Raw genomic sequence first — 14,814 nt, 5'->3', positions numbered from 1 at the left:
CAGGATAAAACCAGGTGAAGGGATGAGCATGTACACCTCCTCAAACCTCCCTAGAAAGCGGGCAGGATAGAAATGTAAGAAATGAATACTTGCAGGAGGTTTTGTGTGTGTGTGTGTTCTCAGACCCCCTTCAGACAGCATGGTTCCATTTGGCTCCCAGCTGTCCTTTGGGGGAATTAATTGCTAATTGGGACTGAATAGTCCGCTCTGGAACAACAAATGGTGAGGTCGCTCATGGTGGTTGTGGCGACTGCAGCCCTTGTGTATTGCTGATGTGGGAAAAGCTACCCCCTCTCAGAATGGTCCATTATATGCCTGTATTTCCAGCAGGGATGTCAGAAGGCAGCTGTCTTTGTCACAATCAGTGCTGTTTCCGTTCTACTGCAGTTTGATCTCTGCCAAAGAGTACATTTTCCCCCATCTTGCTTTCCACTTTTTAACATAAATCATGAAAGTTAGAGATTTAACATAATTAAGGGAGTCATTATTTCCACACCATTCGTTTCAGCGCAAAGGAAACACAAATTTAAAGGGGGGGAGGAGTCAGTGATTGTGGATTGTTTACAGACTGAAAAACAAACAACAACAGCAAATACCAATTGATATTCTCTGGCCTGATTCCCACTTCAGATGTGGGACAAACAAGCAAACAATTTTCACTTCTGTTTTCGTTCGAATTCTCCAGCAACCATATTTTCCAGTTAACCTCATACTTTCCTGCTAGTGGTCCAGGGAAATCATGAGTCTGATATAACTACAGTGAATTTTGCGCCATCAAATGTGCACCCTAATTTTTGCGACATAATTTGGCAAAAAAGTGTGCATTACCTTCAAGTAAATATGGTATGTGGGGGCTGAAGTTGGCTGCATAAACTGGCTTTGGATTCCTGAGCATTAGACGGCATGGGATCTGAGCAGCTCTCATGAACACGGCTTTGTTTCCCTGAAGGAATCAAATACATGCCTAGGAAGGCACATGCCAGTCCAGCCTTTGGAACACTAGGTGGTGCTGCTGTGGCATCTTTTCCTGGGCTTATCTTTCCTCTGTGCCACCACTCTTGCTATGCTGTCATACATTATGCTATTGGTACAGTGCAGCACCACAAGAATCGCAGTAATTTAGAAACCAGAGTCCCTGGCAAGCTTGCAGTGTCTCACCAGGTGGGGATCCAGGTAAATCATGAGTCTGATATGACTACCGTATACCATTCATACAGGAAGTTGCCTTAAAGCGAGTCGGGTCATCAGGCCGTCTAGGTCAATGTTGTTGACACTGTCTGGCAGCAGCTCTCATGGTGTTTCACCCAGGAGTCCTTCCCAGCTGGAAGTGTGAAGGATTGAACCTAAGACTATTTCTTTTCATAGCATTAAGCTATACTATGGCTGTTCCCCAGAGATATTCTTTGCTGCTGACCAAAAATATAGGGTCGTTCTGTAGACGAAAAGACCTATGAAATCAATAGTTCAGGGGCAAATGTTGACAACTGTGAAATGCAATTTGAATTTCCTGAGAAATTTGTAGTTCAAGTACAAGTTAACCTATTGTTGAACTAGAATATGGGTTTCCTAATTCCCATTGCAAACTACCAATGCTGTTACACTGGTATAAAGGTAAAGGTAAAGGGACCCCTGACCGTTAAGTCCAGTCGTGGACAACTCTGGGGTTGTGGCACTCATCTTGCTTTACTGGCCAAGGGAACTGGCGTTTGTCCGCAGACAGCTTCCAGGTCATGTGGCCAGCATGACTAAGTTGCTTCTGGTGAACCAGAGCAGCACACAGAAACGCCGTTTACCTTCCCGCCAGAGTGGTACCTATTTATCTACTTGCACTTTGACGTGCTTTCGAACTGCTAGGTTGGCAGGAGCTGGGACCGAGCAATGGGAGCTCACCCCATCGCAGGGATTCGAACCACCAACCTTCTGATCGGTGGTTTAGACCACCATGCCACTTAGTCCACATGCCTAACCAAAATGAACCATAAGGGTTCTGTTCTTTGTTGGGGCAGGGATCATTCCTCCCTTTCTCTGTTTTTTGCTCAGGTCATTCCATAAAACGCCATACCATATAAATAAGTGGTAGCCAACGAGGTGCCCTCCAGATGTTGTTGAATTACAACTCCCATTATTCCTGATCATTGACTATCCCATCTGGGGCTGATAGGATTTGATGTCCAACAACATCCAGAAGGCTAAGCAAAAATAGCCTTCCAAAATTCTCCATTCTTTTTGTGAGAGGCAAATTCTGGAGCGAAATATTTCGAAGGAGAGAAAGAGGTGAAATTTTCTGATGGTTTTCCCTCAGAAAGCTCTCTCTGGCAAGATTTCAGCTCGCTTAACAGAGATTGGAACTCTACTGTTATTTCAACTTGGTGGAAGGAGGAAGTGGATGAGCTAAGTCATGGCGAAGTCTGTTGCTTCCTTCAACAATGTTTAAAGAGTATTAAAATCGTTGCACCCACACATCTAGGATGGCAAGATCAGGTAGTCCAGTTTGCCAAATAATCTCCAGGCGTGGACTGAGATTCCTGCAATGGTTCAGGATAAGCTCAAAAAAAGTTTCTTTTGTTGTTGTTTTTGTTTTGTTGTTGTTGATAATTTTCAGCTCTACCTTCGTTGTGTGAAACTACTGGAACTTTTAACTGATTATCCATTACTGACCCCTCAAAACTGTCGCTTCCCCTTTCAGGCAATGGTGTCCTTGAAACTCTCAGGAAACCGCTTAGTCACATTACCTTCTCAGGAGAAGTGGACTTGCAGGCAGCTGAAATCGCTTGATCTCTCGAGGAACCAACTTGGAAAGTGAGTTCTTCGTGTTGGTTTTGGAGCAGTCCCACAGAGGAGGGCTCTCTGGTTCATTGGTCTTTGTTTGCATTTGCCTACAGAGCTGGCGAAGGGTGCAGAACTAAGCGGATTTCATTTTTCACTACAAGGAGCAGAGCACGTTCTGGCACCGATTCGGGTATGGAATGCGGGGACCGAAGGGCTGGGCGGGAGCTTATGAGGAGGGAAGGGCTGGTCGCAATCCATTGGTCATGGCAAGAAGGATCCAGCATGCAAATTATTATCATTGCTATTCTTCTCTTCATTATTGCCCTTCCTCTGCTCACAGAGAGTTGTGTCCACCTAAGTCATTGCATGAGCAGAATGACTTCTGCTTGCACCATGGGACTTCCACTCCATCCTGCCTGGATAGCTCAGTTGGTTAGAGCATGGTGTTGATAATGTTCAATCCCTGTATAGGACAACTGCATATTCCTGCTTTTGCAGGGGATTGGACTAGATGATCCTCAGGGTCCCTTCAAGCTCTTTTGATTCTATGATCCCCTACTTCCTCCAAAAGGGGGGGGGAATCTGCTCTGCTGATTTCCCTAGCTCCCCGGAGCAGTTGTGAAGGCACACAGTGGGAGGAGAGGAAAGAAAGTTCAATTGTGCAAGCAGAAGCCATTCCTCTTGTGCATTGACTGAGACCCCAACCGCATCACACATTTAAAGCAGTATTACACCACTTTAAGCAGTCATGGTTTCCCCTAAAGAATCCTGGGAAGTATTGTAAAGAGGTCAAGGGTTGTTAGGAGACCCCTATTCCCATCACAGAACTGCCATTCCCTCTTCCCAGGCAACTCTGGGAATGGTATCTTTGAGAGGGGAATATGTAAAGGTAAAGGGACCCCTGACCATTAGGTCCAGGCATGACCGACTCTGGGGTTGCGGCGCTCATCTCGCTTTATTGGCCGAGGGAGCTGGCATACAGCTTCTGGCTCATGTGGTCAGCACGACTAAGCCGCTTCTGGCGAACCAGGGCAGCGCACGGAAACACCGTTTACCTTCCCGCTGGAGTGGTACCTATTTATCTACTTGCACTTTGACGTGCTTTCGAACTGCTAGGTTGGCAGGAGCACAGACCGAGCAATGGGAGCTCACCCCGTCACGGGGATTCGAACTGCCGACCTGAGTGCTGCAACCCCAGAGTCGGTCACGACTGGACATAATGGTCAGGGGTCCCTTTACCGTCTGCCAACCTTAGCACCCAAGAGTCTCTGTAGGGAAGGAGGCTGTCTTTATGGTATTTGGGACCTGCGTCGTTTAGGGCTTTAAAAACACCAACATGAGCACCTTGAATTGGGCTCAGAAACAAACTGACAGTCAATGCAGCTGTTTTAATACGGGGTTATATGAGATGTAGATGGAACTCCAGCCAGTAATTCGACGGCTGCATTTCCCCGAGTTGTCTTCAAGGGGCAGCCCCACATAGAGCACATTGGAGTAATCCAGTCTGGAAATTACCAAAGCAATGGAGTACAGTGGCCAAGTCATCTCTGTCTGAAAAGGGCCGTAGCTGCTTTAAATGCATAACGTAGATGGGGCCTTGGTTGGATTCAACCCAGAGGCATGTAAAATCAACTGCCCTGTAAGCAAGGGGAGAGAACGACAGCAGGGCGATCTGTCATTGTCTCCACCTCTTTAAATAGGCCATTTTAAAGCCCACATTCACTACTAATGATTTGCTGTTGTTTCTATTCATCTGACTTAAGTTGCGCAGGGAGCCTTGTTTGTGGAAGAAGACTGCCATAAAAAATGTGTGATGTTCTTGTAGGCATTCGGAGGTTGAAACAGGCTCTCCTGTGTTCTCCTACTGTAGATTTTTATCAAGGGGTTAGAGAATGCATCGTTTATCCTCTCTTGAGGCAGTTTCCTGGTCTTTCCATAAATGTTCTTTTGTGTATCTTCCTTGAGAAGACTGATCTATTACCGAACAGGTGGCAACATATCTGAGGCAACATGTCATCTCTCTCAGACCAGTTATGATAAATTAGTTCCTACCTTGTCAGTGTCAGTAATTAATTAGTGCTACTGACATTCTGATTTAGGGTTGTAGCCAGCTAAGTTTTACTCAAGAGTAGACCCACTGAAATTAATAGGCCCAAGTAAGTGGTGTTCATTAATTTCAGTGTGTCCACAGTGAGTGCATTTTTCATTGGATGGAGCTCACTAGTGCAAAGGCAAAACTTGTCAGTTTTACTGTTGCACAACAGATGAATCCATCACATCAGTTTTGCTAGTAGAAACAAACTCATGGCACAACAGACAGAACAGTCTATTGTGCAGTGAAGTTACCCACCACCTGCTTATGTATTTGCTTGTGCTGCATTGTTCCACCAGTGCAAAACATTTCACCAGAGGAACATGTTAAGTGATGTTAACTTAGCATTCCAGTCAATAAGCCCTGTATGTTTTGCGCTTTGTTTATTGGCTAGTTGACTGTAATGAACACTATGATTGACAAAAAAGCACCATATTTTTTGCCCTATAGGACGCACTTTTTCCCCTCCAAAAATGAAGGGGAAATCTGTGTGCGTCCTATGGGGTGAATGCAGGCTTTCGCTGAAGCTTGGAGAGCGAGAGGGGTCGGTGCGCACCGACCCCTCTCGCTCTCCAGGCTTCAGGAAGCTATCAGCAAGCCTGGGGAGCCCGCGGGAGTTCCCACAGACCTCCCTAGGCTGCAGATAGTAGCCTGCTGCCCGGAGCGTGGGGCGCGCTGAAGCCGCGGCTGGGGGGGGAATAATTTTTTTTCTTTATTCCCCCCCCCAAAAAAACTAGGTGCGTCCTATGGGCCGGTGCGTCCTATAGGGCGAAAAATACGGTAAATAACATAGGAAGGTGCCTTATGGCAGTTCAAATGATTTGCTGTACTGTTTCTGGAGCCTGCTAAAATCCTTCTTTGTCTACCCAGATCTGTAAAGATGATATGTATTTCAGTATGTAATTTTATTATGCATATATTTTAAATTGCTGGTTTTTATCTGTATTTTGCACAAAAAAAGTTAACTTGTTTTTAACTCTCAGCTTTTGTCAACAATTTCAATGGATAGTATTCAACTAAGTTTTACTCAGTGTATACCTACTGAAATGAATGGCCCTAATTTAGCCATGTGTTCATTAATTTCAGTGGGCTGCTCTGGAGTAGAACTTAATTGAATACCACCCAGGTATTCTGTTTTAGTTTACATAAAACATATGTTTTAGTTTACCTCAACCACTTAGACATTTTTACAGCTAAGCGGCATGCAAATTCTGTTGACTAAATAAAATTCAGTTAAACTGCCCGCGACTTCATGCTTCTGCATTCATCTTCCACATTTGCTTGCTGTTCGGCTCCCCCCCCCCCTCCCCAGGTTCCAACTTGGAGTTTCCTGAATTCCTGTGCGAGTCTCTGGAAGTCTTGTGTCTCAATGACAACCATCTAGACTCTGTCCCGCAGTCGGTCTGCCTTCTGAAAGGCTTATCGGAGCTTTACTTGGGAAAGTAAGTTCAGGTATCACGAACTGTGGGAAAGGTGGCTGGTGTCATGGAAACTCTTGCTGCTATCCCTTGACAATCCCTGAATGTTTCATCTGATCCTCCCTGTGTGCTCTGCAGCTAGAGCACAGGGTCACAACCTGCACCCCTCAGCTTGTGCCTCTTGGTCTAATTTCAAAAGTCCTCTTCCAGTGACCAGTTTAGGAGATATCTGACTGACTGCTGGAGGAGAGAGAGGAAAAGGGCTGACCTTGCCCACTTTATCTTTGGCCCTTGACAGATGTTTGCTGCATTCTGGATCCTATTGTTCTAGGATCATAACATCTGATTCACTTCTACCTGGAGCTGGATTGGGTGGCTCCTGCTGACTAATCAGACTGCTGCATCCTGCACCCTATTGTTCTAGATTCAGTTCAGTACATGTCTGATTGGTCCGCAGGAGCCACCCAATCCAGCTCCAGGTGGAAGTGAATCAGCGACCTGATTGGCCTGCAGGAGCAGCCAATCAGGCTTCTGGAGGAGGTGAATCCGCAACCTGATTGGCCTACAGGAGCAGCTTGGAATTAGCCAATCATGCAGGGCCCATTGTGTAAATAATGTATATATAGCTAGACGTTTTGGGGAAAGTTTCATTCATTGCTACTATGAGCTGTATAAAGAGATGAAATTCACACTCGACTCCGAGTATATTACAACAGATTATTTCTGAGGGGGATTGTGGCACTCTGCAAAAAGAAAAAAGATTGCCCGTCCATTAGTCAGCATGTCTGACTAGGGCTTAATTCACACAGAACTAGGATACCACTTTGAACAGTCATGGCTTCCCCTAAAGAATTCTGGGAGCTGTGGTTTGTTAAAGGTGCTGAGAGCTCAGTCGTTAGAGCATGAGACTCTTAATCTTAGGCTAGTGGGTTTGTGCCTCACGCCGGGGGGGGGGGGAGATTTCAGCACTGCAGGGTGTTGAACTAGGTGACCTACACGGTTCTTTCCAACTCTATAATTTTATGATTCTGGGAGTAGTTAGAAGGCCCCTGTTCCCTTGCAGAGCTACAGTTCCCAGAGTTCCGTGTGGAGAGGTGTTGGTTGTTAAACCACCCTGGGAACTATAGTTCTGTGAGGGGGAACAAGGGCCTCCAACAACTCTAGGACTGGGGACTCAGAGGTTCAACTCAGCCCTCAGCCATGAAGCTCACTGAGTGACCTTGGGCCAATCAGAATCTGACCATGGGCCAGGCCTAAGTGCCTGATAGATTTGTTGTGAGGTAAAAGGAATAAAACTGAGTGAAGGAGAACTACTTGTGCCACTTTGGGCTCATTGTGGGATGTAAAGCAAACATAATTTCACTTTTAGGTGAAAATGGGTGGTAATTCTCGGTTTTGCCCATTCCTCCAGAAATTTCCTCACCTGCCTTGAACTTTATTTAACAGGACATCCAGAGTTAGGCAAGGGGCAGGTGGGGCCAACACATTTACATTAATGCTTTCTGTGTGGCCCCCAAACCCCAAGAAATTTTATTTGTTCGATCACTTCTTTCCAATGGAATTCTTTAAAGGTTTACCCAAGCTGGAGCCCTTTACGTTTCACCTCAAATGTTTGCATTTGTCAAAATTTGGTGGCCACCATCATGTAGATACCCCTCTCAAGGAAGGCTATTGATTGGCGGATGGGTGTGTTTGTTTGTTTTTGTGCAGTAACGCCGGCATACAAGAACTTCCTCCTGAACTTGGCCAACTGGTTAATCTTTGGCAGCTGGATATTGAAGAGCTAAATATTGGCAACCTCCCTGCAGAGATCAGAAAAGAGGGTGAGTCTGCTTCCTCCCTGTGGTTTTATTAATATCAGCTGTTTGAACAGAGAGAGAATCCAAACCCAGCATGGGTGAATTTATTATTGAATGGTGGAGAAAACAGGGTGGAATCTGTCCAGGCTGCCATTGTTACAAAGTGGAATTGTAAACCTTTCCATGCGATCCAAATTCGACTTGATCAGTTTGTTCTCAGGGCAACCCCTTTCTGTCATGAGGTAGGTCATAAAGGTCCCTTTTGTGTTGCACATATTTTGTGTCACACGCGCAGCCACACTTTTAGGGAGGCTGCTGATGTGGTTATGGGTGTTTTATTTTGCACTGTTATCTTTTGTCTGACTATTTCTGTGAAAGTGTTTTTAAAAGTGACATATCAGCAATATGGTGGTTAGGGATGGAGGAGACTGGTTTGAACTAACGTACACATTTCTTTCAAAGCTGTTTCTCCTGATGTAATGCATTTTTACAGGTTGCTTTCACTGAAATCACTTTTACTCGCACATGTACCTGATATATGCATTTCTGTACACATTGTTTTGCTTGGAGAGCTGCATTGCAAAATTCGAATAAGTGTGGGTTTCAAAGGATGGCTGTGTTTTGGATCTCATATTGTTTCGGAAAGTGTGCATTTGATAGATTTGCATTTAAATGTGAACTGGATCGAATTTCTCCCCTACCCCTATGTGGCAGCATAAAAATACTTTTATAAATAAGTCCACAATTAGAAATTACAGTTCCTTGGCCTGGATGAATTAAGTACGCATTCATGTTCATTTTTAAAGGTCATGTTAGAGCATCCACTTGAGATTTCCCTCCCACCCCCATCATTTTAATCCAGCCTAATCAGCCCCAAAGGCTATTTGCTTCCTCGTTAAAAACATTTCTATTTGAATTGGGAATTGTTGTCCCCACCCGTGCTCTTTAATTCAAGGTGTGTTAAAACAATCCTTGCAAATCCCTCTTATACTGCTGTGATCAGCTAAGCAGTTTTTCTACCCCTTCACTTGCTAGGCCCCAAGACCATTTTAGCTTACTTGCGAGCCCAGTTACGCAAAGCAGAGAAATGCAACCTGATGAAAATGATTGTGGTGGGTCCTCCGCGCCAGGGCAAGTCCACACTGATTGAGATCCTGCAGACGGGGAAAGCTTCCCATTCGATGCCCAGTGACGGCACCATCCAGACCACGAAGTGGGAGCTTCAGAGACCGGCTGGACTCAAATCAAAGGTAAATCAAAGGTAAAACAAAGCTTAGACTTGGAGTCTAAGCTCAAGGCAGGGCAGGGCAAGGCTTCCTCCTTGTCAAAGGGACAAACCAAATACAGTGGTGCTTTGGAATTCGAACAGAATCTGTTCCAGAAGTCCATTCAACTTCCAAAACGTTTGGGTACCAAGGCGCAGCTTCCAATTGGCTGCAGGAAGCTCCTGCAGCCAATCAGAAGCCACGGAAGCTGCGTCGGATGTTCAGGTTCCAAAGAACATTCGAAAACTGGAACAATCACTTCCAGTTTTTGATCATCCAAGAGCCAAAGCGTTCGACTCCCAAGATGTTTGAAAACCAAGGTATGACTATAGATAGACGGCGGGGGACTGGTATACGGGACATATTCACCCCTCCAAACACATGTTTGTGGCATCCCTAGATACCCCCAAAATTTGTAATTTTAAAACATTTTAAAATGTTTTGAATGCTCTTTTGGGTACCCCACTGTGATGCCATGATATCAGCAGGATTTTTTTGCCCCACTGAAAGAAGAAATTGCATTTTTTATTTTAAAAACTATGTTTTCCACAAAGCTCAATGAAGCTTCCAGCTTCCTTTTCTGTTGCCTTTCCAGCAACTGGTATTCAGTGATAGACTGCCTCTGAACATGGAAGTTCTGTGTGGCCCTCTAGGTCAGGGGTCAGCAACCTTTTTCAGCCGTGGGCTGGTCCACCATCCCTCAGACCATGTGGTGGGCCAGACAATTTTTTTTTGGGGGGGGGGGTTTGAACGAATTCCTATGCACCACAAATAACCCAGAGATGCATTTTAAATAAAAGGACACATTCTACTCATGTAAAAACATGCTGATTCCCGGACCGTCCGTGGGCCGGATTGAGAAGGCCTAAACCCTGCTCTAGGCCAATAGCTGATTTGATACCCCTATCCTCTTTGACTTGATCCAACCACCATAAAGAGGCATGGATGTCTTCACCCAGTGCTTATTACCTGATTTGTTTCCGTGTCTGCAACCTTTAAAGCTGCCTAAGCTAGTGACCATTGCCACATATTCTGGCACTGAATTCCATAAATTAGGAATGTGTTGTGTGAAAAAGCACTTGCTTTTGTCCACTCCAAATCCATTGCCAATCAATTTCATTGGGTCACACACACATATTCTAGCACTATGAGAGAGGGGTGCCCTATTCAGGGCAGTTGTTTTCTGAGTCAAGTCAAAATGTGAGGGGGAGAACAGGGACAAGCAAGCTAGCTGGGCCCTCTGCCACAGTCCCTGTTGCTCTCAAATTTGTGGAGGGTGATGGGGATGGCATTAAATGGAGTTAATGCACTCATCCCAGGATACCTGAAGGAGTGTCTCCACCCCCATCATTCAGCCCGGACACAGAGGTCCAGCTCTGAGGTCCTTTTAGCGGTTCCCTCACTTCGAGAAGTGAAGCCAAGGGGAACCAAGCAGAGGGCCTTCTCAGTATTGGTGCCCGCCCTGTGGAATGCCCTCCTATCAGATGTCAAGGAGATAAACAACTATCTGACTTTTAGAAGACAACTGAAGGCCACCCTTTTTAGGAAAGTGTTTAATATTTGATGTTCTATCATTTTATTATTAATATTAATATTCTGTCAGGAGCTGGCCAGAGTGGCTAGGGAAACCCAGCCAGATGGGCGGGGTATAAAATTATTGTTGTTATTGTTATCATCATCATTATCATCCCACTTTTCCCTTTCTTGCGTTGAACTGACCCTGAAGGCAAACACTTTAAGAGGGTTCCATGGCTCAGGTCATCCTTCTACTCACAGAGGGCAATAAGGATGGCAATAGAGATGGAGTTGGCACACTTGTTCTGCCTTCTCCTCCTCAACCTGGAAGACAAATAGGCCTGGAGAGAAAGAGAAGATCTGTATCTGCTTTTTTCCTCATTGTTCCATGTGTGAGTGTACACACATGAAACAAGGACTCGTTTTGCTGGACATGGAATTGCCGCTCTGGGGCATTTTGGATAGGACCCTTAGTCCTGTCATCTGGATCCACTCTGAATTGGGCTCGGCCTTTTGAGGCCTCTCAGCCCTGCAGCATGGTGAAGATGTCATTGCTGCAAGCTTAGGGCCAGCTCTGACTTGAAGCCAGTCCAGAATCTAGGCATCCAGATGGAAATTAATTTGGCTTATGTATTTATTTATATTTAGATTAAGATGTCAAAAGAAAACACCCTTCAGAGCACAGGTGCCCTCACAGCAGAGTGTGTGAAATTCCACAATAAACCACAATAATGCATAACATCGTCAAATCGAAACCACATTGCATCTCTCAAAAATGAACAGGGCCAGTGGTTAATACAATGCAGATTAATGTGCCATATGACTCAAGTAGTAGCTGTTTTTTACAACTGACAATGATACAGCCACGTATATTTCAAGGGGGGAGAGTTCCACAGACATGGAACTGCCACCAATAAAGTCTTGCTTCTGGTTCCCCTCATTGCAACATCTCTTGTCAACACCTTGAGCATCTTTTTACCTTTATCTGAACAGATGTTAGGCAGTCCTGCTTCGCTTCACCAACAGATTTTGTTCTTTTGTAAAATGTACTGGCTGGTTTGAGGGAAGTGGGGTGTGGGTTGATGGCAATAATGTTCCTCTCCCCTGACATATGAAGGAAAGGAGAAGGGCCCTTCCCAGCCAAAATTAGCCGTGCACTCTTGAGAGACAGAAAAGGGCCAATTGATTTAATGAAGGAATGGGAGCACTGCTTCTTCCCCAGTCTTGGCAGATGACGCCTGCCTTAGCAGTGAGCAATTAGCTTACATTTCCTGTGGAAGTGATAGCCGCCCTTGACAAGCCCTTCTTTCTTCAGCTGGAGCATGAATACCCATTGATACCCTACTGTCGAACATTATGAAGCTACTTTGCGGGAGGGAGGGGCAGTGCACGAGTTTATTATGCATTGACTATTATCTCCATGTGATTTACTTTTAACCACTATGGATGTTGTCTCTCTCTTTCAATGTTTCTCTTTGTCCAATTAGGTTGATTCAGTTGAGTTTAACGTCTGGGATATTGGAGGCCCTGCCAGTATGTCGACAGTCAATCAGTGTTTCTTCACAGATAAGGCATTGTATGTCGTCGTCTGGAACTTGGCACTGGGGGAAGAAGCTGTTGAAAATCTTCAGTTCTGGTTGCTAAATATTGAGGTGAGTAAGGCGTCACTACTGCCTTGCAGGACTTCTCTTTATGCGCTGGTGGGAGAATCCAGTGTACCAGTGGAGGTAGTGCAGACTAGTATCAGAATTTCATTAATAAGACTTTAGGGCTATGTATGCATTAGCAGCTTGAAACGCTGTGAAGTGACTTGAAACAAAGGGAGGAAACTGTTCTCCTTGTGTTTCAAGTCACATGTTTTATGTTACGGTACATGCTAGAGAGGAGGTGGAGATGTCTTGCCCTGACACACATTACCTGATTTGTTTCCCTATTTGTGCAACTTCTCCAAACTCCAGTTCAGTGAAGCTTGTCATCTGAGCATGTGCTGTCATCTACGCAGTGGCTATCTGAAATGTACACACCTCAGCTTAACTGCAGATTAGGTTTTGAAATCGGCTGGAAGCTGGTTTGAGGGGAAACCCTTGGAACATTTATCAAAAGACTTCAGGGTATATTGATTGTGTACTCTACTTCATACACCAGCAGTGGGAGCACACTGGAAGCTGAAGTAAACACTAATGTGTACACAGCCTTGGCTAAAACCACCATTCACTTTTACTGTTCCATCTTGAAATTCTAATCACTTTGGACTGAAAACAGACTTTCTCTGGACCTCATGTATGCCAACTGTTTACTTCACAAATATGTATTTAAACACTTTCAGTCTACAAGAAATGCATCTGAGAGTGGCAGTGTTTCTCTTGTAAACATTTGCCTGCACATGGTAGAGCCAGGAGGTCCTATTCTCTTCCTTCTGATTTCTTACTGCGTCAAGGATGAACAAGTTCTGATGGATGTAACCCAGTCTTATGGACAAGTCAATGAGAGTGACTAGGGCCAGGTCCCCATCATACATTTAAATCACATCCAACACACATTTAAAGCATGTGACTCCCCCCAGAGGATCCTGGGAGCTGTAGTTTGCCCCTCACAGAGTTACAGTCCCCATGATGCTTTGGGGGGAAATAACATGCTTTAAATGTGCATTGGATGTACTTCGAATATATAGTGTGGATCTGCCCTAGTCCTCAAAAAAATTTTACTTTTCTCCTGCAAACAAATCAGAATGAATATGCAATAAAGGAGACAACATAAAACTTCTGTGCGAGCTTTGTGCAAAGGAATTGGGACAGATGCTCAATAAATAGGTCACCTTGCATTTGAACCCGGTGAAGCTTTATTGGGCCAAATAAAAATTAAAAATTCTTTCTAGGCCAAGGCTCCAAATTCAGTTGTGCTGGTAGTGGGGACACACCTTGACTTGATCGAAACTAAATTCCGCGTTGAACGGATTGCCACCCTGAGAGCGTACGTCCTGGCTCTCTGTCGATCTCCTTCTGGCCCAAGAGCCACTGGCTTCCCGGACATCACAATGAAACACTTACAGTAAGTATGATATCACATTCTCCCACCCACCCCAAATTGTAAATGCAGCGAATTCTCTGCAGTGCTTAGTATATAAAACCAATAAATTGGGATAAGGTTGCATCTTGCATTGACTCGCCAGCCACCGCTTTCCAGCTATATTGATGCTGGCTCTGATGACCCAGCACTTGGAGACTGAATCAGAATACTACCATGGTTACAGCCATGCCTCTGGTACTTAGGCAGTAGATGAATTGGGTCCAACAGGAATCCATACCAGCTAGGATACTTGCAGCCCAAGTACAGCATCCTCAGTACAGATTCTTTGGGTTCTTGATGCTAATATATTGCTGCTGACTCACCAGTGCCTTGGCCAAACCCCTTTTTCTTTTTTGCAACTCAGTTGTATTGTATTATGGGTTCAGCGTCTTGTGCTTGTGTGGCCTGAGTAGACTGATTTCTCTCTCAGAAAGCCTTTCCCACTTAAGCGTGCAACTTCGCTGGTCCACTCACCATCACAGAGCAAGACTAGTGTCTTCTGTCTCTAGGAAAATTCCGCTCCAAACTATTGTCCTCCGAACTTGACTGAGGCTTCTTTCAGAACCTTCTTCTAAAGCCCAGTCAAGTCCCAGCAGCCCTGATTCTTTATCCTCTGCTGCCATCTCCTCGTGTACTTCCTAAGAATATAAGATGAGCACTGCTGGATCAGGCGAAAGGCCCATGTAGTCCGACATCCTTTTCTCAAAATGGCCAACCAGATGTTTATGCTAAGCCTGCAAGCATGACCTGAATTCAGCAGCCCTCCTCCCACTGCATATCTCTTCAAGGGGAGTGGTGGAATGGAATGGCAGGCAGATGGTAAAAATGGCGGTGTGGAGAAACAGCCCTTTGGTTGAGTATAGATATCTTATCTTCGTGGTTTCTCTTTG

The 14,814-nt window shown here is 45.1% G+C and overlaps 1 protein-coding gene across 2 annotated transcripts in view; it reads left to right on the top strand.

Annotated features, from left to right (window-relative positions):
• The window catches only part of LRRK1 (leucine rich repeat kinase 1), a 101,882-nt gene that overhangs the window by 43,809 nt on the left and 43,259 nt on the right, over positions 1-14,814 (top strand). For both annotated transcript variants that reach the window (XM_082198222.1, XM_082198223.1), the window contains 7 exons: positions 2,687-2,799; positions 2,883-2,959; positions 6,174-6,303; positions 7,990-8,102; positions 9,114-9,328; positions 12,346-12,510; positions 13,734-13,906. In XM_082198222.1, the coding sequence (XP_082054348.1) occupies positions 2,687-2,799; positions 2,883-2,959; positions 6,174-6,303; positions 7,990-8,102; positions 9,114-9,328; positions 12,346-12,510; positions 13,734-13,906 (986 nt within the window). The remainder of the gene's footprint in view (positions 1-2,686; positions 2,800-2,882; positions 2,960-6,173; positions 6,304-7,989; positions 8,103-9,113; positions 9,329-12,345; positions 12,511-13,733; positions 13,907-14,814) is intronic.

Source organism: Podarcis vaucheri, assembly GCF_965113315.1.
Source record: "Podarcis vaucheri genome assembly, chromosome: 14".
Taxonomy (NCBI): domain Eukaryota; kingdom Metazoa; phylum Chordata; class Lepidosauria; order Squamata; family Lacertidae; genus Podarcis; species Podarcis vaucheri.
This window is presented reverse-complemented; position numbering and strand designations above follow the sequence as displayed.